The 24,067-nt window shown below is 38.9% G+C and overlaps 1 protein-coding gene across 1 annotated transcript in view; it reads right to left on the bottom strand.

Moving 5' to 3' along the window:
- Nucleotides 1–24,067, bottom strand: part of CAMK4 (calcium/calmodulin dependent protein kinase IV) — a 213,346-nt gene that overhangs the window by 65,904 nt on the left and 123,375 nt on the right. Inside the window, exons 4-5 of the mRNA XM_007094096.3 lie at nucleotides 18,002–18,064; nucleotides 15,727–15,809 (exon numbers count right to left, since the gene is read on the bottom strand). Coding sequence (XP_007094158.2) covers nucleotides 15,727–15,809; nucleotides 18,002–18,064 — 146 coding nt within the window. The remainder of the gene's footprint in view (nucleotides 1–15,726; nucleotides 15,810–18,001; nucleotides 18,065–24,067) is intronic.

Genomic DNA, 24,067 nt, shown 5'->3' with positions numbered 1-24,067 from the left:
GCGTTCCAGCCTGGTTCCGTAACAGGCTGGAATCAATACTAACTGCCAAGTAAATGAGTGCCAGAGAAATTTCAGACTGTGGATATTTGAACAACTCCTTTGCCTGTGTTCCTTATCACGGGGAACAAAGCATTGGACTAGAAACTGATGTTTATCACAAGTATGCTGGATATGGATCCAAGGGGAGAGTAGCCATATAGACGCTTCCCAAAGCAAAATACAATGGGTATAAAGGTTCCTGTTGGCCTTAGGAATACATTCAGAGTTAGTTCCTAGATATTATTGTAATAACATGAATCTTTTTTGAAACTTATTTTGAATAAAATCAAAATGATTCAAATCAGCAAAATACATCATTTGTTTCATGAGGCAACACATAGCAATTTCTCTGTAATATTTAGCTAGAATTTCAGAAAAACAAGTTGCCATATACATCCAATCAAGAGTTTGTAGCTTTATACAAAATATATTAGTGCCTTCAGTTTTTAGAAGCAATGAAATATTGAATCATTGTAGGGGTTTTAGAGCTGTAAAAAATAGGATAATTTTGGTTTTTATATTTAAATATACTTATTGGTATATTTCTCCTCGGATTTAGCAAACTAATTTCTTTTTCATGCTCTGTAACATAATAAGAAGGGAGTTAAGATGTTATCAGCATCTTCAAATCATTTTCAAAGGCCCAGGGCCATGTAGTTTCTCGCTATTAAGCACATTTTCCTATTTTTCCATTGTGACCTGGGCTAGAAGACTCAGGGCTAAAAACAAAGACTCAGGATTTTAATCACAAGGGGACCCAAAAAGCTACCCTGAGATCTCAGTTCCCATGGGTCCCTCAGTTGCTAACAGGAGTAGCAGACATCTGCAGATCAGGGAAGGAAGTGCAACAGGGATGTGTCTCTGTAGGCTGCCAAGCTGTGATCCTCTGACCTCACTAGGCTTCTTAGTCCTAGACCATGCTTTTTACGGCCACCATTTCCTGTGTGTTGGTGCGCACGCTCTTCTTCCCCACAGTTGGGACTATTTCCCTTCTCATCATTTTAACATTGCAGGATGAAAAAGCACAGGCAATGCCTATTTCTTTCCATGGATCTGCTTTAAAATACGACTTTTGAGCATTTGTTGCTGTCACCTTAATTGCTGTAAATTGAATTGAGCACATCACCCGGCTGAATTGAGCACATCACCCGGCTGGCAGTTAGCACCGGCAATGCAGCTGAAGAGCTCTAATCTGATCATTTCCTGAGGCCCTCAGACTTCCTGGCACGGAGATTAGGAGCCCTCCAGCTCTCCCCACCAATGACAGCTTTTTCTCAAATGGAAGTGCTATTAGATAACCATAGGTTTTTGCGGAAAAGATACTGGTCTGATGACGATGTGTACTGAAGGATCAAATAGCATAGGGTAAAAGCCCCAGACAGGAGTTTCAGGAACCAAGTCTTAAGAGCTGCCAGTACATCATTACGCTGTTACATACATTAAAGTGAATTCTGCTGTAGCCTGTGTAAATCTATCACTCCTTTATAAGCTTCTTTCACTGCCTTTTCTCATTTCATTGATGACAACTTAGTGAATATTGATGGTTTTTCTAAGAAGTTCTCTGAAGAGTGTTAAATTCATAGACTTAAAAAATAGTTTCAAAGATACTAGCGGCAACTGTTAAATTTGAAAGCTAGGAAGAGAATGAGGGAGCTGTGGATCATTGTGGGTGCTGCTCAGGGACAGGATGGTGCAGGAGAAAGGGGAGGTCAAATCAAACTATAGACCTGGGTTTGGGCCTAAGGGAGCCCTGGTACAGTTCCCTCGTACTGTAAGTGAAATGCTTTACCCAAAGATGTAATATAAATTGTCCAAGAGCATAGTATTTATTCAAGTTATTCGTTTGACAAATACTGAGCAACTGCTTACTTTCTGTCTAGAACAGCTTCTAAAACAGAGTCTAAGGTAGTCATTTCTAATCCTGCCAATGTGCTCTGCTTTTGGATATCCCTTTACCCTTCCCTCTATGCTTTACCTGCTAATTTCTGATTTCTCACTTAAAATTCAGCTCAAAGATTCTATTCCTCCCTGAAGCCATTTCTGCCTTAGACGACCCCCTTATTTTGTGCCTAAAGTGCTGTGTTTATGTCTGAATTATAACATGTAATAAAGACTTAGAGCCAAATCTCTGGCCAACCTCTGGCAAATACAAAGTGTCTTATGATATATCTTTTGTATACTTGATTCTTACTTTTATTTCCTTTTTAGTCCCTTGTCCTCATTTATTTTTTTTATCTTGTGATATTGTGGTTGTCTCCATAGCCTTAAACACATTTTTGGGAGATGATGGCAGTATTGAAAAATAATATTAGGGTCCATTAGGGTCACATTTTTACTTTCCCGATTCTGGACCAGGAGCTCATTGAGGGTGAAAGAACTGTGCTCTGGTTAATGTGCTGGTGAAAAAAATTAAGGTCAGTGGTGAAGCCAGAACAGTAGGGTGAGGCCAGAATGAGTTGTTTTATTTGTCATGTTTAAAAGAACTGACTTTTAGGAAGTATCCTTCTGGGCTGACCTGATCAAATCAGTGCTTTAAACATGGATGGATGGAAGACAGTGAAAGTTACACCAGTTTGGAGGCTGTTGCATTGGCAAAGAGAATGTAAAGGCTCAAAAGGGCACAAGAAGTGGGAAAGGGGAGAGAGAATGGATCTGAAAGCTGCTCAGAGAAAGAGTTATGGGGAGGGGGCTGGACAGAGTGAGAGGAAGAGGGAGAAATTAATGCTGACCAGCTCAGATGTTAAGTTAGTTCACAGAGGTAGGAGGGAGAAGCAAGATGGAGAGTGGAAGGAAGAATGTGGAGTTCACTTGAGGACATACTGATCTAGAGGTGCCTATAGGATGTGCAGGTGAAAATGTCTAGCAGATTGTTGAAAATATGGTTCTTATCTCTGCTGAGACAGCAGTCAGCAATGTGGCTGAAACCACAGGAGATTGTCCAATTTACCTACAGAGAATGTAGGCAAGAGCTTTAGGAAAGGCGGACATTGAAGGAATGGAAAGAGGAAGAAGAACTCAGGAAAGAGATCAGGAGGACATAAGGGAAGGGAAGCAAAAAGAATATAAAAACAGGGAGGGGGACAAAATATAAGAGACTCTTAAATATGGAGAACAAACAGAGGGTTACTGGAGGAGTTGTGGGAGGGAAGATGGGCTAAATGGGTAACGGTCATTAAGGAATCTACCCCTGAAATCATTGTTGCATGATATGCTAACTTGGATGTGAATTTAAAAAATAAATTACATTAAAAAAAAAAAAAGGAGAAAACTGAAAAGATAGAATAAAATCCAAGGGAAAAAGAGATGCTGTCAAAACCTACATGAAAGATATGGAGAGATTTAGCCAACAGTGTAAAATACCACAGACCACCTCTCCAAAAACATACAAGCTCCAGCCTCAGCAAACCCTTGGTGTTCCTCAAAAATCCTTATTCTTGAATCAGAAGATGGCGGCGTAGGAGGATGCTGGGCTCATCTCGTCCTGCTGATCACTTAGACTCCACCCACATCTGCCTAAATAATCCAGAAAACCACCAGAAGACTAGCAGAATGGACTCTCCAGAGCCAAGTGTAGACAAGAGGCCCACGGAAGAGGGTAGGAAGGGCAGCGAGGTGGTGCGTGCTACATGGACTGGGAGGAGGGAGCTGGGGCGGTGGAGGGGCAGCCCACCCAGCAAGGCAGAGCCCCTGAGTCTGACTTGCAAAAGCGGAGGGACCGGATGGAGTGTGTTCTGACAGCCAGCAGGACTTAACATCTGGAATGTTATAAGTCAACAGCTCTGCTCAGAGAGCGAGAGGGCTTGAGGACAATGGGAGGCAGAGTTGTTGAGCCCTGGAGGACAGAGCTCAACTCGGCAGGGAACAAAGGCACTGGCCAGCGCCATCTCCCTCGCCCATCCCCCAGCCAAAATCCCAAAGGAAACCAGTTCCCGTCACGGAACTTGCTTGCACCACGCAAACACCCAACGCTGTGCTTCTGTGGATCCATCCCTCTGACGGGTCGGCCTCCCTCCCGGTGCCACAGGGCCCCTCCCACAGCAGACCACAGAAGGCAAAGCTAGCTGAGCCTGCCCCTCCCGCCCCTGTGCACCTTGTGGATCCACCCTGGCTAATATGCCAGATCCCATCGAAGCAGCACCACAAGCCTGGCAGTGTGAAAGTAGCCCAAACAGGGGCCACACCATTCCGCAGTGAGTCCTGCCCCTGGGAGAGGGGAAGAAAAGGTACACACCAGTCTGACTGTGGCCCCAGTGGTGGGCTGGGGGCAGACATCAGGTCTGAATGTGGCCCCACCCACCAACACAAGTTACTCCAGACAGCACAGCAGAAGTGCCGTGCAGTTGGGCGCCATCCTAGGGACTATCCAAAATGACGAAACGGAAGAATTCTCCTCAAAAGAAACTCCAGGAAGTAGCGACAGCTAACGAACTGATCAAAAACGATTCAAGCAATATAACAGAACGTGAATTTAAAATAATAGTCATAAAATTAATCTCTGGACTTGAAAAAAGTAAAGAGGACAGCAGAGAATCTATTGCTACAGAGATCAAGGGACTAAGAAACAGTCAGGAGGAGCTAAAAAATGCTATAAATGAGGTGCAAGATAAAATGGAGGCGACCACAGCTCGGATTGAAGAGGCAGAGGAGAGAATAGGTGAATTAGAAGATAAATTTATGGAAAAAGAGGAAGCTGAAAAAAGATAAAAAAATCCAGGAGTATGAGGGGAGAATTAGAGAACTAAGTGATGCGATGAAATGCAATAATATCCGTATAATAGGGATTCCAGAGGAGGAAGAGAGAAAGAAAAAGGGGCTGAAGGTGTACTTGAACAAATCATAGCTGAGAACTTCCCTGATCTGGGGAAGGAAAAAGGAATTGAAATCTAAGAGGCACAGAGAACTCCCTTCAGACGTAACTTGAATCGATCTTCTGCACAACATATCATAGTGAAACTGGCAAGATACAAGGATAAAGAGAAAAATCTGAAAGCAGCTAGGGATAAACACGCTCTAACATATAAAGGGAGACCGATAAGACTAGTGATGGATCTATCTACTGAAACTTGGCAGGCCAGAAAGGAATGGCAGGATATTTTCAATGTGATGAACAGAAAAAATATGCAGCCGAGAATCCTTTATCCAGCAAGTCTGTCATTTAGAATAGAGGGAGAGATAAAGGTCTTCCCAAAAAAACAAAAAAACTGAAGAAATTCCTCACCACTAAACCGGCCCTACAAGAGATCCTAAGGGCGATCCTGTGAGACAAAGTACCAGAGACATCACTACAAGCATGAAACCTACAGACATCACAATGACTCTAAACCCATATCTTTCAATAATAACACCGAATGCAAATGGACTAAATGCTCCAACCAAAAGACATAAGGTATCAGAATGGATAAAAAAACAAGACCCATCTATTTGCTGTCTACAAGAGACTCATTTTAGACCTGAGGACATCTTCAGATTGAAAGTGAGGGCATGGAGAACTATCTATCATGCTACTGGATCTCAAAAGAAAGCTGGAGTAGCCATACTTATATCAGACAAACTAGACTTTAAATGAGGCTGTAACAAGAGATGAAGAAGGGCATTATATAATGATTACAGGGTCTATCCATCAGGAAGAGCTAACAATTATAAATGTCTATGCACCGAATACTGGAGCCCCAAATATATAAAAAAATTAATCACAAACATAAGCAACCTTATTGATAAGAATGTGGTAATCGCAGGGGACTTTAATACCCCACTTACAACATTGGATATATCATCTAGACACAGGATCAATAAAGAAACAAGGGCCCTGAATGATACATTGGATCAGATGGACTTGACAGATATATTTAGAACTCTGCATCCCAAAGCAACAGAGTATACTTTCTTCTCGAGTGCACATGGAACATTCTCCAAGATAGATCACATACTGGGTCACAAAACAGCCCTTCATAAGTATACAAGAATTGAGATCATACCATGCATACTTTCAGACCACAATGCTATGAAACTTGAAATCACAGGAAAAAGTCTGGAAAACCTCCAAAAGCATGGAGGTTAAAGAACACCCTACTAAAGAATGAGTGGGTCAACCAGGCAATTAGAGAATTTTCTCTAATGAAAATGAAAATGAAAATGAAAATACAACAATCCAAAAGCTTTGGGATGCAGCGAAGGCAGTCCTGAGAGGAAAATACATTTCAATCCAGGCCTATCTCAAGAAACAAGAAAAATCCCAAATACAGAATCTAAGAGCACACCTAAAGGAAATGGAAGCAGAACAGCAAAGACACCCCAAACCCAGCAGAAGAAGAGAAATAATAAAGATCAGACCAGAAATAAACAATATAGAATCTAAAAAAACTGTAGAGCAGATCAACGAAACCAAGAGTTGGTTTTTTGAAAAAATAAACAAAATTGATAAACCTCTAGCCAGGCTTCTCATAAAGAAAAGGGAGATGACCCAAATAGATAAAATCATGAATGAAAATGGAATTATTACAACCAATCCCTCAGAAATACAAGGAATTATCAGGGAATACTATGAAAAATTATATGCCAATAAACTGGACAACCTGGAAGAAATGGACAAATTCCTAAGCACCCACACACTTCCAAAACTCAAACAGGAAGAAATAGAAAACTTGAACAGACCCATAACCAGCAAAGAAACTGAATCAGTTATCAAAAATCTCCCAACAACTAAGAGTCCAGGACCAGATGGCTTCCCAGGGGAATTCTACCAGACACTTAAGGCAGAGATAATACCTATCCTTCTCAAGCTGTTCCAAAAAATAGAAAGGAAGGAAAACTTCCACTCATTCTATGAAGCCAGCATTACTTTGATTCCTAAACCAGACAGAGACCCAGTAAAAAAGAGAACTACAGGCCAATATCCCTGATGAATATGGATGCAAAAATTCTCAATAAGATACTAGCAAATCGAATTCAACAGCATATAAAAAGAATTATACACCATGATCAAGTGGGATTCATTCCTGGGATGCAGGGCTGGTTCAACATTCGCAAATCAATCAATGTGATACATCACATTAATAAATGGAAAGGTAAGAACCATATAATCCTGTCAATCAATGCAGAAAAAGCATGTGACAAAATTCAGCATGCTTTCTTAATAAAAACCCTCGAGAAAGTCGGGATAGCAGGAATATACTTAAGATCATAAAAGCCATTTATGAAAAGCCCACAGCTAATATCATCCTCAATGGGGAAAAACTGAAAGCTTTCTCCCTGAGATCAGGAACACGACAGGGATGTCCACTCTCACCGCTGTCGTTTAACATAGTGTTGGAAGTTCTAGCATCAGCAATCAGACAACAAAAGGAAATCAAAGGCATCAAAATTGGCAAAGATGAAGTTAAGTTTTCGCTTTTTGCAGGTGACATGATATTATACATGGAAAATCCGATAGACTCCACCAGAAGTCTGCTAGAATGATACATGAATTCAGCAAAGTTGCAGGATACAAAATCAATGTACAGAAATCAGTTGCATTCTTATACACTAATAATGAAGCAACAGAAAGACAAATAAAGAAACTGATCCCATTCACAATTGCACCAAGAAGCATAAAATACCTAGGAATAAATCTAACCAAAGATGTAAAAGATCTGTATGCTGAAAACTATAGAAAGCTTATGAAGGTAATTGAAGAAGATATAAAGAAATGGAAAAACATTCCGTGCTCATGGATTGGAAGAATAAATATTGTCAAAATGTCAATACTACCCAAAGCTATCTACACATTCAATGCAATCCCAATCAAAATTGCACGAGCATTCTTCTAGAAACTAGAACAAGCAATCCTAAAATTCATATGGAACCACAAAAGGCCCTGAATAGCCAAAGTAATTTTGAAGAAGAAGACCAAAGCGGGAGGCATCACAATCCCAGACATTAGCCTCTACTACAAAGTTGTAATCATCAAGACAGCATGGTATTGGCACAAAAACAGACACATAGACCAATGGAATAGAATAGAAACCCCAGACCTAGACCCACAAACGTATGGCCAACTAATCTTTGACAAAGCAGGAAAGAATATCCAATGGAAAAAAGACAGTCTCTTTAACAAATGGTGCTGGGAGAACTGGACAGCAACATGCAGAAGAATGAAACTAGACCACTTTCTTACACCATTCACAAAAATAAACTCAAAATGGATAAAGGACCTGAATGTGAGACAGGAAACCATCAAAACCCTAGAGGAGAAAGCAGGAAAAAAGCCTCTCTGACCTCAGCTGCAGCAATTTCTTACTTGACACATCCCCAAAGGCAAGGGAATTAAAAGCAAAAATGAACTATTGGGACCTCATGAAAATAAAAAGCCTCTGCACTGCAAAGGAAACAATCAACAAAACTAAAAGGCAACCAACAGAATGGGAAAAGATATTTGCAAATGACATATCGGACAAAGGGCTAGTATCCAAAATCTATAAAGAGCTCACCAAACTCCACACCCGAAAAACAAATAATCCAGTGAAGAAATGGGCAGAAAACATGAATAGACACTCCTCTAAAGAAGACATCCAGGTGCCCAACAGGCACATGAAAAGATGCTCAACGTCGCTCCTCATCAGGGAAATCACACTCAGATATCACCTCACACCAGTCAGAGTGGCTAAAATGAACAAATCAGGAGACTATAGATGCTGGAGAGGATGTGGAGAAACGGGAACCCTCTTGCACTGGTGTGAATGCAAAGTGGTGTAGCCGCTCTGGAAAACAGTGTGGAGGTTCCTCACAAAATTAAAAATAGATCTACCCTATGACCCAGCAATAGCACTGCAGGAATTTACCCAAGGGATACAGGAGAACTGATGCATAGGGGCACTTGTACCCCAATGTTTATAGCAGCACTCTCAACAATAGCCAAATTATGGAAAGAGCCTAAATGTCCATCAACTGATGAATGGATAAAGAAATTGTGGTTTATATACACAATGGAATACTGCTTGGCAATGAGTAAGAATGAAATATGGCCTTTTGTAGCAACGTGGATGGAACTGGAGAGTGTTATACTAAGTGAAATAAGCCATACAGAGAAAGACAGATACCATATGGTTTCACTCTTATGTGGATCCTGAGAAACTTAACAGAAGTCCATGGGGGAGGGGAAGAAAAAAAAAAGAGGTTAGAGAGGGAGAGAGCCAAACCATAAGAGACTGTTAAAAACTGAGAACAAACTGAGGGTCGATGGGGGTGAGAGGGAGGGGAGGGTGGGTGGTGGGTATTGAGGAGGGCCCCTTTTGGGATGAGCACTGGGTGTTGTATGGAAACCAATTTGACAGTAAGTTTCATATTTAAAAAATAAATAAATAAATTTTAAAAATAAAAATAAAAAATCCTTTTTTTTGCCTTAGTCTGTTCTCACGTTCCTGCTAACAAACTTCATTTCCTTCAAGTGCCCTAGTCCACTGTCTCCCAGCCATTGTTAGGAGATAAATTTCTTTTCTACAATACTGTTAAAATAGAGCTTATCAAGTCTGAACTACTTAAACTACCCTCCCTTCCCCCAACACATTCCTATTCCCAGCCCTAGGCAACCACAGCTTTGCTTTTGGTCTCTATTGATGTGACCCTTCTGGAAATTCCATATAAATGGAGACATACAATACGCAGTCTTTCCTGTGTGTTTGTTTGTTTTACTTAGCATAATGTTTTTGAGGCCCATGTATGTTGTAGCATGTATTGAAGGAACATTCTTATTCATTGATGAACAGTTGCACATTTTGTTTGCTCATTTGCCAGTTCATGTACAGTTAAGTTATTTTCTCTCCTGGAACACAGCACACGCCATATGCAGGCATCCACCCATGCCTGCAGTGCTGCCCCTGTGGAATCTGCAGGGTGAAGGGAAATGACAAAAACTTGCTGATGCCCATGATGTGCTGTGAGTAGCAAAGTCCTTTGTCTCCGACCCAGGAGTCTCATATCTTTTTCCAACACCCATGAAGGTATAACAGGCTAATTTACTAGTTTGTAAGTAGAGCAGAATTATATTCCAGCCCCAACAGTAAATCCTCTAACTGTGTTCTTCTTTTGCAACATTGTTGTGACTACTCCAGGTTCTTTGAGTCTTCTGCCTCTTGACTCTGCTTCAGAAGAAACTTTTTCTACTTTAAACAAATCCTTTTATCTGCCTCCAGATCTTATTCCCCTATTCCCCGGCATGTTGTTCCATATATAAGTCCCTCTCACATAGATGTTTCCTACCTCTCCAGCTTGTGGGTTCCTTCCTATCAGCAAATAAATGTGTTCCCAGTGTGCCAGCTTAAAATAATAAATAAACCTCCATTTATCCTGTGCCTCCTACTACTACCTCACCTTTATCCTTCCCTTTATAGCCCAGCTGCTAGAAAGACTATAAATCTGGTCCAAATCAAAGTATATGTTTTCTTCACATATAGCCAGATAAAACTGCTTAAAGAGAAGATGTATTTAAAATATCCATGGTTGGAGGCACCTGGGTGGCTCAGTCAGTTAAGCCTCCGGCTTCGGCTCAGGTCATGATCTCCTGGTTCGCAAGTTCGACAACCCCACAGGACTCTGTGCTGACAGCTCGGAGCCCGAAGTCTGCTTGGGACTCTGTGTCTCTCTCTCTCTCTGCCCCTCCTCTGCTTACTCTCTCTCTCTCCCTCTCTCTCTCAAAAATAAAAATAAAACATTAAAAAAAATTTTAATTGAAAAATTTTTAAAATATCCATGGTTGAATATATACATATTAATATTTAAGTTAAGCCCCCACTGAAGTAAGACAAAATATCACATTACTATTTTGAAGTTCTATTTTTAAGTACTAAGAGTGTTTGCATTTGCTTACATAGCAGCAGCATGACATGCTAGAATAGTCATATGCTTTGGAATCTGACACACTTGATTCCAATCCCATTAAACTATTGTTGTAGACCCAGTATAAGCTGAGCGACCTAACAGTAGTTAATAGACCTCTCTAATCCTCAGTTATCTGGTCAATAAAATGTATACATCAAGGCCTACCTTGTACATGTGTTGCCGTGAGGATTAAATGAGATCACGCTTAGTAAAATGCCCAACCACTTCCAGGACACCAACAGGCACTCGTTATAGTAACTAATTATCCTTTTCAGACAGATCTTACGGATTTTTCACTTTAATAACAATGATCAATTTTTGACACGACAGTCTTTATAAATTCAGACATAATCTGAGTTTGGTTTAACCACAATACCAACCATGGTACAACTCTGTGGAGACTGGGCAAGGAAAACCCTAAGTTCTATTTCTAGAAATTTTTCTAATGACCATGTCCTTAAAATTCCATTTCTGCCAACACTAAGAACCCTGAAATATTCAAGTGGAGATGACTGTTGGGGCTGATATACTAGGACTCTGTCAGGTGATTAACAGGGTCAACGCATAGTTCCCAAATATAACTACTACTTCTCTTGCTTACTGACCACTTGCAGTTTTTAAAAAGAATATTTTCAGTTTGGAGAACTTAAAAAAAAGTTTGCAGTCAAATAGATAGGAGTTTCAAGCTTGGCTTTATGGCTTAGTTTCTTCAGTTTATTCTCTTGAAAAAATTAGAATAATACCTCAAAACACTTGAAGAGCGATTGAGTGGGTTAAATACATATATAGCTTTGCATAGAACCAACCAATACATCATGGATTCTCCATAAATAGAATAAACATGAGTTTGCTCTCTGGGAAATGATTCGAAAGGAACTAACTGGATTTAATAAGAAAGACAGTGGGGCCATATGAGAAGGCAGAGCTGGACCAGAACATAGTCTGGATGCCTAATTTGGGAAAATCATTTACCTTTACTCATCCTCAGTTGCCACATCTGTAAAGTGGGGACAATGCTTTTTCATCCTCCTTACCTTGATATAAAAGAGGAGAACACATGAGCGTCTGGGAAAGGAATTTTAAAACCAAATATATTGATTTTTTGTTCTCAGCAACAGTGGGGTAGACAAGCCTCCAGGCAAGAACAATGAAAACAAGCTAAATAATTTTTTTTTAAATATATTTGAAGACATCAGAGTTACCAAGAAAGTGAAGGATTTAGGAGCCAAGGTCCAGGAGGGAAGAAAAAACCCAGCAAAGCAAACTTAACATCTGATGTCTCCACTTTCCCTTTAAAGGCATTTACTGCTTCGATATCAGTAGCTAACAGGCTGAAAAGATGAACAAAGCTTCTGGCCATCTCACAAGATGGAAGGAACAGAAGCTGGCATTTAGGGTGTGTCAAGAAAAAGGGCTTGGAACAACTCCTGGCTTAAATTGGAACCCTTAAAGATCAAAACCCTATGAGTAGGAGTTGATAAGAACTAGATCTCCCTTCAGGAAGCTCCTCTTTGAATCAACCAAATACCTGATTGAATTAAAGTGATCTGCTCCTTACCTTAACTGCCCGCAAAAGAAAATCTGCTTTTTTGGAAGGTTACAGCATTTAAAGCCTCATATTCCAAAATGTTTTATATGTAATGTTTGGCATCTAAGCAAGCATAATCAGGCAAGCAAAAACCCAAGGAGAAAACAGAAAAAGCGAGACAATTTAAAAATCCATAACATATTCTGATACTGGAGTTAGACAAAAATCAGGAAAAAATACTTCTTCAAAAATATAATTAGAAGACTGTAAGTATACTTCTAACTTGGCTGCTTTAAAATACAATCATTCTCTGAAAAAAAAAAAGGAAAATTTACTCTTAAAGCAAACAATCTCACACTTTGTCAATTTAAAAAATGCAGTGAATTTCTAAGAAGATGATTAGATTGAGAAAGATGAAGCAGAAAACCTCTGGAGCTTTCTTTTTCCCATCATGTCTCAATTTTGTAAAGGGCTTTCTGGGGGGATTTTCTTGTACACAAAAAAAATCACTGACTTGATTCCAAAATTTTTAATCAATTGTCCTGTGCACTTTACTATTTATATTCTACATGCAACAGCAGATTCCACTTGAATTTTTACTATGTTTAGTTCTTTAGAAGCACCATGGAATAGATTTTTTTGCTACTAAAATGCAAACATTTTGGCTCTAGTGGGCTAACACAATCATCTCTTCATCAATTGTTCCATTAGTTAATTTATTAGAAACTATTAACGTCATCATTAGACCAGGAATGAATTTTGATCATTGCAATTAAATGAATTTGGTTCTGACTGAAGTACAGGAAAAAACAAAACAAAACAGTATTATGATTTTTAACTCTCAAGAAAGAAAGAGATACATGGATAATAACACAGGGTATATTTTCAACTGGATACAATTTTAAAGATAACTGTAGAATTAAGTAATCTAACGGAGAAACCAAGTTCATCTCAGATATGGCAATAGATATGTGGACAACAACATTCAAGGGGGAAAAAAGTCTGGGATCTAAGACCACTAAGAGTTTTTAAGTGATTGAGTGCTTTACTGGCTGTCTGCCATTCTTTAGATGTCTTCTGCTAAATCTGAATATTTCGTCCATTTACCTCTGTAAATGAAATTTCTCAACAGTATTTAGTTTTATCTAGAGCTGAATTAACTCTGTCTCATCAAATCAACTAGACTACTACAAGATGAGAGAACAGAATCTTTTCATGAAAGGTTGGAGAGGGACAGAAAGGCTTAATTCCAAAATAGTTTGAACAAATAGAGGTAAGAAGGTAAATAGTAAGTGCTATTGGTAGATGATGGCTTTAGTGTGCCATTCCTGTCCTGTAGTTATTTACAGTTAAAGAACATGGCATTTCTCTCTGATAGACTATAATTAGCAGATAATATGTTAGTTCTCCTTAGAGAGAACTTCTTACTCCAAAGGCAGCAGAATTGAACTATAAATTGACTCTATTAATGTGCCTAAAGAAGAAATACGTCCATGAAAGAGTTAGCTATAGAGGTGTTAAAAAAGAAGCCATTTCTGGCAAATTCTGGTAGCATTCAAGTTAATCAGTCTAGAAAAGTCTTCACTAAACATAAGGAAACATGATGGTCTTTATTCTTACAGTGGATCAGTGTCTCAGCTTCCTTAGCAACACAGAATCACTTCAAATTTGTCCTGAGTTTCAGAGAGGTTAAGTAAATCACTCTTAGTTAGCTATTTGTCTTTTAAGTCAAGATCTAGACATGAATCCAAATGCCACAAGAAGTATATGTCTTTAATTAAAATGTTGCAATTTTCTTTTTAATATTCATTTACTTTGGAGAGAAAGAGAGAGAGAGAGAGCATGTGTCAGGGAGGGGCAGAGAGAGGGGGACAGAGGATTCCAAGCAGACTCTGTGCTGACAGCAGAGAGCCCTGACATAGGAGCTCGAACTCACAAATCGCAAGATCATGACCTGAGGCAAAGCTGGATGCTCAACTGACTGATCCATCAGGTGCCCCAAAATATACAATTTTTAAAGTCTGATAAACCACATAACTTGTTCCAAGAACATTTCAATGTATATATAAAAAAAATTATTTATCTATTGAAGATACACATGTAGCTCCAATCAAACTGGACCATTTTACTCCTTCCTATCTGAAGACCCAAATCTGCACTAGGTAACATTAAAAACAGACAGAACCTTTGAAAATGAACATGACTCTCTTTGGAAGCTTCATGCAGGCATCAAATTAAACTAGGTAGAGTCTGGGTGGGGAGGAAAGATAGGAGTGCTCCTCTCCTGACACCTTCTAACCCTATCCCCTTCAGATCTCTTTCTCCTTACAGTCTATTCATTATAGTGGTTGCTCATTCATTCAGCAAACACTGAGGATTTTACTATGTGCCAGGCACTCATGCTTTATCAGTAGTTCCCTCAATCTTTCTCCTGTCTTCTCTTTGCAGCCCACTTCTCTCTTAATGCATTCTTACCCAACAGGAACTTTGTATTAGTACCCAGCTTCTAACTCTTCCTCATATATGCCTACTTAGTCACTTTGTCTTCTTCCAATTCCATTCTCTTTTGACTACCCAAAAGAGCACAGCAAAGGGCTCCTAAGAGCCCATCTAGGTAAATAGGGAATTGTCCCAGAAAAATGGGGAAGGTGCGAAAGGCACGGAAACTTAAAGGTTGTGTCTCTTGTACATATTGTTTGCCTATATTATGCTCCACCAGGTTTTTAGGCATATTCCTTGGCATCCTCAAACCTCTACCTCGAGTGACGAACAGATGACCAGACAACTGAAATTGGCTATAACTGGACATAACAGCATAGGTTTTACTCTGCCTCTTGGAACTCTACACAGCCTAATAGAGAAACAAGGCCTTAAAAAAATCATTTGAAGTGTATTGATTTTTATAAGCTTTTGGATCATAACAGAGAATACTATTACATGTTTAACTTTCTATAATTTTCATCAAATATTTTTTCATGAAACATTCTCATGAATGTTACTATTTAATTTAAATTTAGTATGTCTTTAGAAATTCTGTTTTTAATGGGAAAGTAAATGTTTGCAAGAGTAAATGGATATTACGGTGTTTCATTTTTCACTTACTAAGCATCCCAAATTTTCACACACCCACATCATATTAAATAACACTCTCCTTCCATTCTATACTCCTCTGAAGATATATTTCGGTAGAATTTATCAAGTGGTATGATGTGTCATTATGAAAATCATCAGAAGAAATTTCCCTTTGATACTTTTTTGGTGCCTGGAAACAAAACTTTTCTTGAGTTAGATTTCTAGGACCATCTTACCTGTCAAACAGTTCTCCTCCTGTGACGAGTTCTAGGACCAGACTGATTTCTGTAGGGGTTTCAAATATCTCTTTAAGTTTTATCTGGGAAAAGATATTAAAAATACATCAGAAATTCCTTATTTTCATCCTTCTAGGAAAGAGCTAACACTGTGACTAAAACAACACTCTCTGTAATAGCAATATATTGGATCATCATCAATAAAGTTTCCGCATTCTGGTAACAGTAGCCATTTTTCACTCTCTGGTTGTTTTGACCAGTTACTACCTCATTTCTTTAAAGGTCCTTTTGAGTTTTTATATTTTTCTTTTTGACAATTCAAAGACAACTGCCCTAGAAACACTTCCTAAATTTTGCCAAAACATCAAAATTTCTGAAATGCTCTGGAATTAAAAAACGAAAGCAAACAAACAAAGCTTCTTGAGACATTTGAAAGCATCATGGTTGCTAGTGATGTATATGCCTCTTTCTCCTGGAAGGGAACTTGGAATTAGGGGTCTGAGGCAGAACAGGACCAGGTTAAAGTCTGTCCATATGGAAAGGATACCTCTCAACAGCTAAAATGTTGCTGGTGGATGAAGGGATCCTCAGAAAAGTAGTGATGGCAGTGATTTGACTGACTATAACAAGACTCGCATCACACTCAGATAACTCACCCAATTTTGGATATTTTCCTCCGTATATCAGAGAATTTAGTGACCAGGACTCATCCACATTTGAGGAAAATTCTACATTGACTTGTTGTTGAAAGAAAAAGATGGATAATGTAAAAGTTGTGACTGTATGTGGCAAATTTTGTTAATTGCTTACCCAAAGCTCTTCTCCCGCTACTTTATTGCAAGCAGATTTTGTATAGAGAAGCAAGATGCCTAGCTTCAAATTATGGATCATGATTGGTCTAAGCCACCTAGGATAGTCCTGCCCCAATTTTCCAGTTCCATGCAGTGAAGAGGGATGATCTTGTGGCCAGCTTTGGCCAATAAAATCTGAAGAGAATTCTGATGCAGCTGGAAATTTTGAAAAAGCCTCTACTCTTCTCATCATACTCTGCTGGCGAAGCCTTTTCAATTCTTTCTTTCTTTCTTTCTTTCTTTCTTTCTTTCTTTCTTTCTTTCTTTCTTTCTTTCTTTCTTTTAGAGATTATTTATTTTGAGAGAGAGATAGAAAGAGAGCAGGGGAGGGGCAGAGAGAGAAGCAGACAGAGAATCCCAAGCAGGCTCCATGCTGTCAGTGCAGAGCCCTACCCAGGGCTCTATCTCACAAACTGTGAGATCATGACCTGAGCTGAAATCAAGAGTTGGATGCTTAACTGACTAGCTACCCAGGCATGCTCCAGTTCTTTTTGTCTTGAGTATAGGCCTGAAGACCTGTGAAAACTGTGGAGCAGCCATTTAGGACAATGAAGGAACAGCGTGAGGGTGGAAGATGTCTGGGTCCTGAATAGCATCACTGAGGAGCTGAACCAATGCCAGCAACTGCCTGCCTTCTGATTATAACATAAGAAAATATATGTTTACACTACCATATTCAAGTTTTCTGTTACTTATAGCTGACTGCATTGCTAACCCATACATTAAGTTTTAAGCACTTTGCTTGGAGCCTAACTAAGCATTGTAGGTCATCCTCCTAGACACCATAACTTTTTCAAGAAATGAGTAAAATATTGTCTTTAAGTAGTTGGCTCAGTTCAAGTTATGGCCTGGAAAATGATTTTGTTCTTTTCACTTCATTGGCTCCAGAAAGCTTTTTGCCAGACCTTTCCCTCAGCACCTTTGTCTGGACATAGCCTAGAGCAGAGCTTCTGAGGACATGTTATTTTCCCCATTGAAGTACATCATTTATTTGAATCTTCACATTGTTTCTGAAGTAGATCCTCTCTCAAAGGAGACTGAAATGACTTTGGAAAGCAATGCATTTTCTTCACAGGCTTTTTCAGCAATGGCATATTAATAAGATAGGCACACAAAAGGAAGAAGCCAGTGTTTTCTTAGAGTGAAACAAAACTTCAATTTTTAGTTACCCTTTCATGCATGAAAACAAAGATGGCATGTATTGCCGATCTGTCCATTTTGAGACTCTTTTGAGGGGTATTATTTTTAAGATTTATTCAGCTGCTGAATTAAAAAATGTGATCAGATGAGGACAAGGGGTAGGCCATGGCTGCCTAATGGTGGTGGAAGAATCCCTATCTCATTAATAGCATGGCCAGCAAAGAAGAAAAACCCCATTCTATAACTTTGAAAATTTTTGAAATAGAAGATTAAAAATGACTTACAATGTTTGGATGTGAGAGGCGAAGAAGAACTCCTATCTCAGTTCTTACGATTTTTTTGTCCACCTAGAAGGCAAAATGAAAGAGAAAAACTGAAAGAAACTCCCACCTTAGAAATGTCTTAACTGTGGCAGAGAATCAGAAACAGCAAAAACCACCTGGGTGAATCGGGAAATTGGTAGAGGCTCATTCTTGAGCTTTTTTGTGTCTCTTCCTTCCTCCTACTCCACCTTTTTTTTTTCAGTTGCATGTCTTTCTTCTCTGCTTCAGACATAAAGTAGAACTAGTTACAAATGTGGATCACAACTTGTCAGACCTCTTGCTTGGCCCTATTTAAAACACCACTACTCTCACCACTAAGGCAAAAAGTTCATCTCAACCTATGTCTCCTCCTCCTCTTCACTTCTCTTACGAACCCTTGTCCCAACCCCACTGGGTGGTCAATCACTTCACCTGCCTTTCTCTCACACAGGTGGGCACGTAACCCAGCCAAACCAATCAAAGTACTCCTCCCTGGTCACCGTGGTTGAGTCACAAATACCCACCAGATCCAAGTCATCCCAGTCGGGGCCCTCACCAGAAATTTTGCTCAAATAATCAAGAAAGATGTATTCCCTTTTTCTCTGAAATTGCGAGAGCCAAAGGGAATAGAGTCTGCTACTACCAGTGACCATTAAAAAACATTTTTTTTACATTTATTTATTTTTGAGAGACAGAGTGAGACAGAGTGTGAGTGGAGGAGGGGAAGAGAGGGAGACACAGAATCTGAAGCAGGCTCGAGGCTCTGGGCTGTCAGCACAGAGTCCAATGTGGGGCCCGAACCGATGAACTATGAGATCATGACCTGAGCTGAAGTCGGACGCTTAACCAACTGAGCCACCTACCAGGGACCATTTTTAATACTCTACTTGTATTAAATGAAAGATCTTTAAAAAAGAGAGGCATTTCTAGAACAGCCAGATGACATGACAGATCTCTTCCAAAAAGTTCTTGCCGTGCGCTCTATTTCAGTTTCGGCAGATGGCTTATGAAGAAAATTTGGATAGAGAATATTTTCATTATTTTTTTATTATTTTTTTCCAGCTCTGAGGTATAGTTGGTATCCAAAAAACCCCCATATAATTAATGTATACAATTTGGTGAGTTTGGACATATCTCTATGCTTGTACCAATGAACATAACCTCTAAAAGTTTCCTGTGTCCTTTTGTGTTGTGGTGTGTGTGTGTGTGTGTGTGTGTGTGTGTGTGTGTGTGTGTGGTAAGAACACTTAATATGAGATCTACCCTCTTAAAAAACATTAAAATGCACAAGACTGTATAGTTAACTGTAGGCATTATGTTGTGCAACAGTCTCTGGAATTTACTCATCTTGGATAACTGTAACTTTGTACCCCCTTGAACAACTCCTCCTCTCCACGCACCCACTGGTAACGATTCTATTATCTACTTCTATGAGTTGGCCTATTTTAGGTGCCTCATATAAGAGGCATGCAGTGGATACAGATTATTTTTATCACAATCTTCGCTTCAGGTTAATAAAGTTTTCCTCATTATTACAAAATAAACATAATGTTCATTATCGCATAATGCTTTAAAAATTTTTAAGAACTTGAGTGTTTCTTATTTAAGACTGTTACTATTCAAGACTAATGTAACACTGTGTGTCAACTGTACTTAAATAATAAAAGTTTTTTAAAAACAGGGAAAAAAGACCGATAGTATTCAAATTTATTCTCACTATACATTTAGAGTTTATGTAATATAAGGTTTCCTTCTTGTTTTCATAGATTTCTAATCAATATAAAGTAAGTCAGTGGGATCCTTTAATTTTTTAACATGATATATTGATATTAAACAAATGCTTTTCTAATAAAATTATGCATTTTAAGCAAATTTCTTTTTTTACCATGCTGTGTCCCATATATTACATATTGGGATGAGTTTTTAAACATTTTTATTACATTTTAGCTATTTGACAATTAATTCATCTGAACTGTAGAAATGCTGAGAACACACCAGATTGCTTGGACTGGCAATCTTCTGATATAGTTACTTGCTTTGAATTCAGAACTAATTTCTTTTTAAAAATAATTTTTAAATGATAATTATTTTCCCAGTGTACTCCAGATCAATGGTTCTCAAATGTGATGAGAGGACCCTTCAAGATCCCTGAGATTCTTTCAGGGCATATGTGAGACTGTCTCTTTTCTAGTTGCATATCTGAGTAAGGCTAGATTTTTATCTGTACTTGAAACAAAACCACAAATGGAATGCAGAAGCAGACGAGAATCAAATGTTCTTCTCTTAAGCCAGATAGGAAAGAGATTTTCAAAATAATGCTACTCTTCTCAAAAGTATTTTTTAACTTTGGAAAATATAGTTATTTTTCATAAAAAATACTATTTATGTCAAAATGTAATGGGTTTATTATTGTTATGTTTTTAATTAATTAATACTTTAAAAATTCTGTTCTAATCTCTAATATAGCAAATGTTTATGGCATTTGGAATCTCAATAATTTGAAGAGTATAAAGGGTTCCTAATGCCCAAAAGCCTGAGAATTACTATTCCAGAAAATTTAACATCATACATTTTAAAATAGAAAGGCGACAGAGAAGAACAAAAATTTAGTAATAATTTAAGTGAAAGAAAAAATGCGAACACAGTCTCCTTTCTTCTCCCTTGAATGCTGAAGCCTAGGTCAAATCAGGTGCAGGTCATGTCTTCAATGGATGCTGAGAAGGGAGTAGCAGATAAGAATCGTAGAAGAGGGAACTTAGAGAAAAAATGGAGCATCAAAAACCAATCCAAAGAGAGTAAATTGAGTGACAAAACCTTGACTACAAGTCAAAGTGATGCCAACCAAAGAAACCAATAGGAGGTAGAGCTGAAAGGGAGAAGTTGACTAAAGAGAAATGAACAGATACATGACTGAGAAACCAGAACAAGACAAGACTGAGGTCAGAGTCTTTCCCAGATAGATATGCTGAGGGCCATTTGCTTTCTTTTTGAAACGAAGTCTCAGAGTTTGGTACAGGTGTCACATCTTGAAGGTCACACAGGTGTGTATCTTGACCACCATATCTCTCACATCTTTCCAATATTTCTTTTGTTCCAGAAGTTAGTATTTCCTTCCTGCTTCTGACTTCCCCCTCCAAGCTCCTGGAAAGGTCAGGAGGGGGACTGAGCCCTGACCCTGCCACTCACAATAAGTGATGTTTTTCTAGAAAATAACAGTCAAGCACACCATAAAAGTCAATGGGTAACTATCTGAACAGTCATTATTGCTACTTGAAATTAGCTTCCAAGTGCTACTATAATTAGCATCTTCAGAAGCATCAACAGATGGCTTTAACGAAGCAGCATTACAATACTGAAACCCATAAAATTACCTTCAGTATTTACAAAATACCTTGAAGAATGATAGTGTTTGGTTACTAACAATTCACAATTATAAAATATATAATGTATGTTACTAAAATTCTAAGGTAGGGGATGTGTTTTAGCCCAGGTTCCCCAGCAAACAAATATGAGGCAAGGATCAACACGCTGGTGTTTTATTTGGAAGGTGCAGTTAGAGTGGGAGAAAATGGAAGTACGGTGAGGTAACAGGGACACGATGCAGTCAGCACACTGACTACTGTGTCACAATGAGCTATAAAGAAATAGCAGGTCATATGGGCAGTTGCAGCCAGTTGGCATACAGTACTTATCCAGAGAAGCTTTACCTGACTATCATGATTGAAGAAGTTCATAGGAGGGACCCCAGGCATCTGCCCAGGGATCTCCTTATCCTGTTTCCCACCGGTGAAATCTCACCTTTTGGTGTTAACTTTTCCATACTTTCAGGTTGCATATCCAGTCTCTTTGGCAGTCGTGATGCTATACCCCTCCTCATAAGGTATTATGTCCCATTCAAATCCAGAAGTGGCTGGAAGGGCTAGAAGTTTCAGGTGTGTGTCTGGTTGGCCTAACTGCATGAAGTAGCTAGTGGGCAATCCAGCTTTCCCCGGTCTGGAAGACTGGTAGACAGAAGGAATCTGGAGAAGCCCATAGGAATTTCTCCAGTCACGATGCGTTCTTGAGTTTTTATCAGTCACAAGGTAAACCAGATTGACAACAATAGGATTACATTCCTGCCTCTCTAATTTACTGCATTTTACTGCTCATCGTTAAGAGCTCTGTCTTCCACTTACATTGTGTCATTGTTCTAGTTACCAATTTGAATGGCTTGGGCACATGGGGTTTTTCTTAAAACCTATTTTAGCTCCCCTATTTAAATTGCCCTAAAAATTCAAAGAAGTATTTCCTTTCATCTCCATAAAGTCACTTTTGAAACATTCAATTTTAATAGCTTTTGAAATACTTTCAATATAAAACATATTTTTGAAGATTATGCATATGAAAAATATTAATGAAATAATTTAATAAAAGTGGTTACACAGATGTGTACACTTTTAATACTCCATGGAACTCAAGATGCCTTAATATTGAAAGAAATCCCAATTTTGCTATCTGCCTCCATGGGGGGAGAAAAAGAAACAACAAAATGTATGATTATAGAGTAATCTGAGAGAAAAAGTTTCCACTGTCAGAAAAGAGTTGATCAAACACGGACCCTTCATTAAGATATACAGCAAAAACACTCCTGTGCTGGGGCTGAGAAAGTTGTAGAAAAGAAGGGAGAGAGGATTGAAAAATACGTGAAGAAGAAGTAATGAGGGCTTACAGAAAGAAAAGGAAACCCGTTTCTGCATTGTGGGAGTGACAGATGGAGACAGGTGGTAAAGGAATTGGGAAGGAGAGGATTTTTAACACCAGATCTCTGGTGAACTTGAGCTGCTTGGCCATCTCAGATGTGGCCTAGATCCGGACTCTGGAATTTTAAGTACTCTTGGTGAGGTGGGGTGACCTATATGAGTAGAGACCACTGCTCTAATTCTGGGACTCAGTCAAGTACAGTGGCATTTCCACATCAAATGCTCAGCCTCATCCCATGTTCTTTGCAGGAATCGAGACCATAAATCTTGTTTGTCTATCTATTCTTTCTCTGGTTTCTTAGGCTCATCTGTGGTTTGCACAGTGACCAAAGAATGGAATGTGAAGTACAGAACTGTGCTCCTCAAATACTTTGTAGAAAAAGGCAAAATACACATTATTAGTGGATAAATAAATAAGAAGTCAAGTGTCTTTAAATTTTCACAGCAATTCTGTTCTGCATAGCTTCTGCTTAATTTAGCATCCTCTTTTCTGACATATCAACAAGTACATGTCAGCACTAACATGCTTGATGAAAAGACTTGACAGCTGGCACTTTGTTAAGTTCAAGAATGACGGTTTTAGCCTACAAGGATTTAAAAGGTAGGAATTGCTGTATGAACATGCAAAAATCAAATGTGGGACACAGATAAAAATACTGAGGCTCGTATCTCCAACCACTGTGGAATTTTAACAAAGTCTGATTATTCTCTCTATATTCTTGATCTAATAGAAACCTGGACATCTCATGATACCTTACTTTTCTCATAGTCCTCTCAAGTGGTGTCTTGTTTTTGTCCCAATAGGAAATATATCACAGGCCTGGAAGGGTAGGTGTCCTTCTTGTTCTTCATTGCTATCTCTAAACCATTTCTCCTCCCTTGTCCCCCTAAAACCTCAGCTGTTTTAAAATGTCTGCCATCAGCCAACACAATTTGCAACCTCTTTTTGTTTTAGTCATCTTCCTATCTCTTTGTTACTCATCCTATACTGAAGATTTTAGCAGGTTTCAGCAACTTCACCTCAACCACTGATCTGTCATCATTCCTAACAACTTCAATTTTCATGTGAATGATCCCATCAACATCCTTGCCTCTAGTTTCTTTGCTATTTCCTCAAATTCCAACAATTTCTTCCTCTACTCCCTCCTAGTAACCCATTCCCATGGTCATATTCCAGGCTTTATCATTATCATCAATTGTACCCCTTCAAAAATATTGATTTCAAATAGCATACTCTCTGCTTTCTACTTCCTGTCTTTTTAGTTCTTAGATTCCATGGTCCATTAGGATAAGCATGGATGTGCATATT

Source organism: Panthera tigris, chromosome A1 (assembly GCF_018350195.1).
Source record: "Panthera tigris isolate Pti1 chromosome A1, P.tigris_Pti1_mat1.1, whole genome shotgun sequence".
NCBI lineage: Eukaryota > Metazoa > Chordata > Mammalia > Carnivora > Felidae > Panthera > Panthera tigris.
The sequence above is the reverse complement of the archived record's forward strand: the minus strand, read 5'-3'. Positions and strand labels throughout refer to the sequence as shown.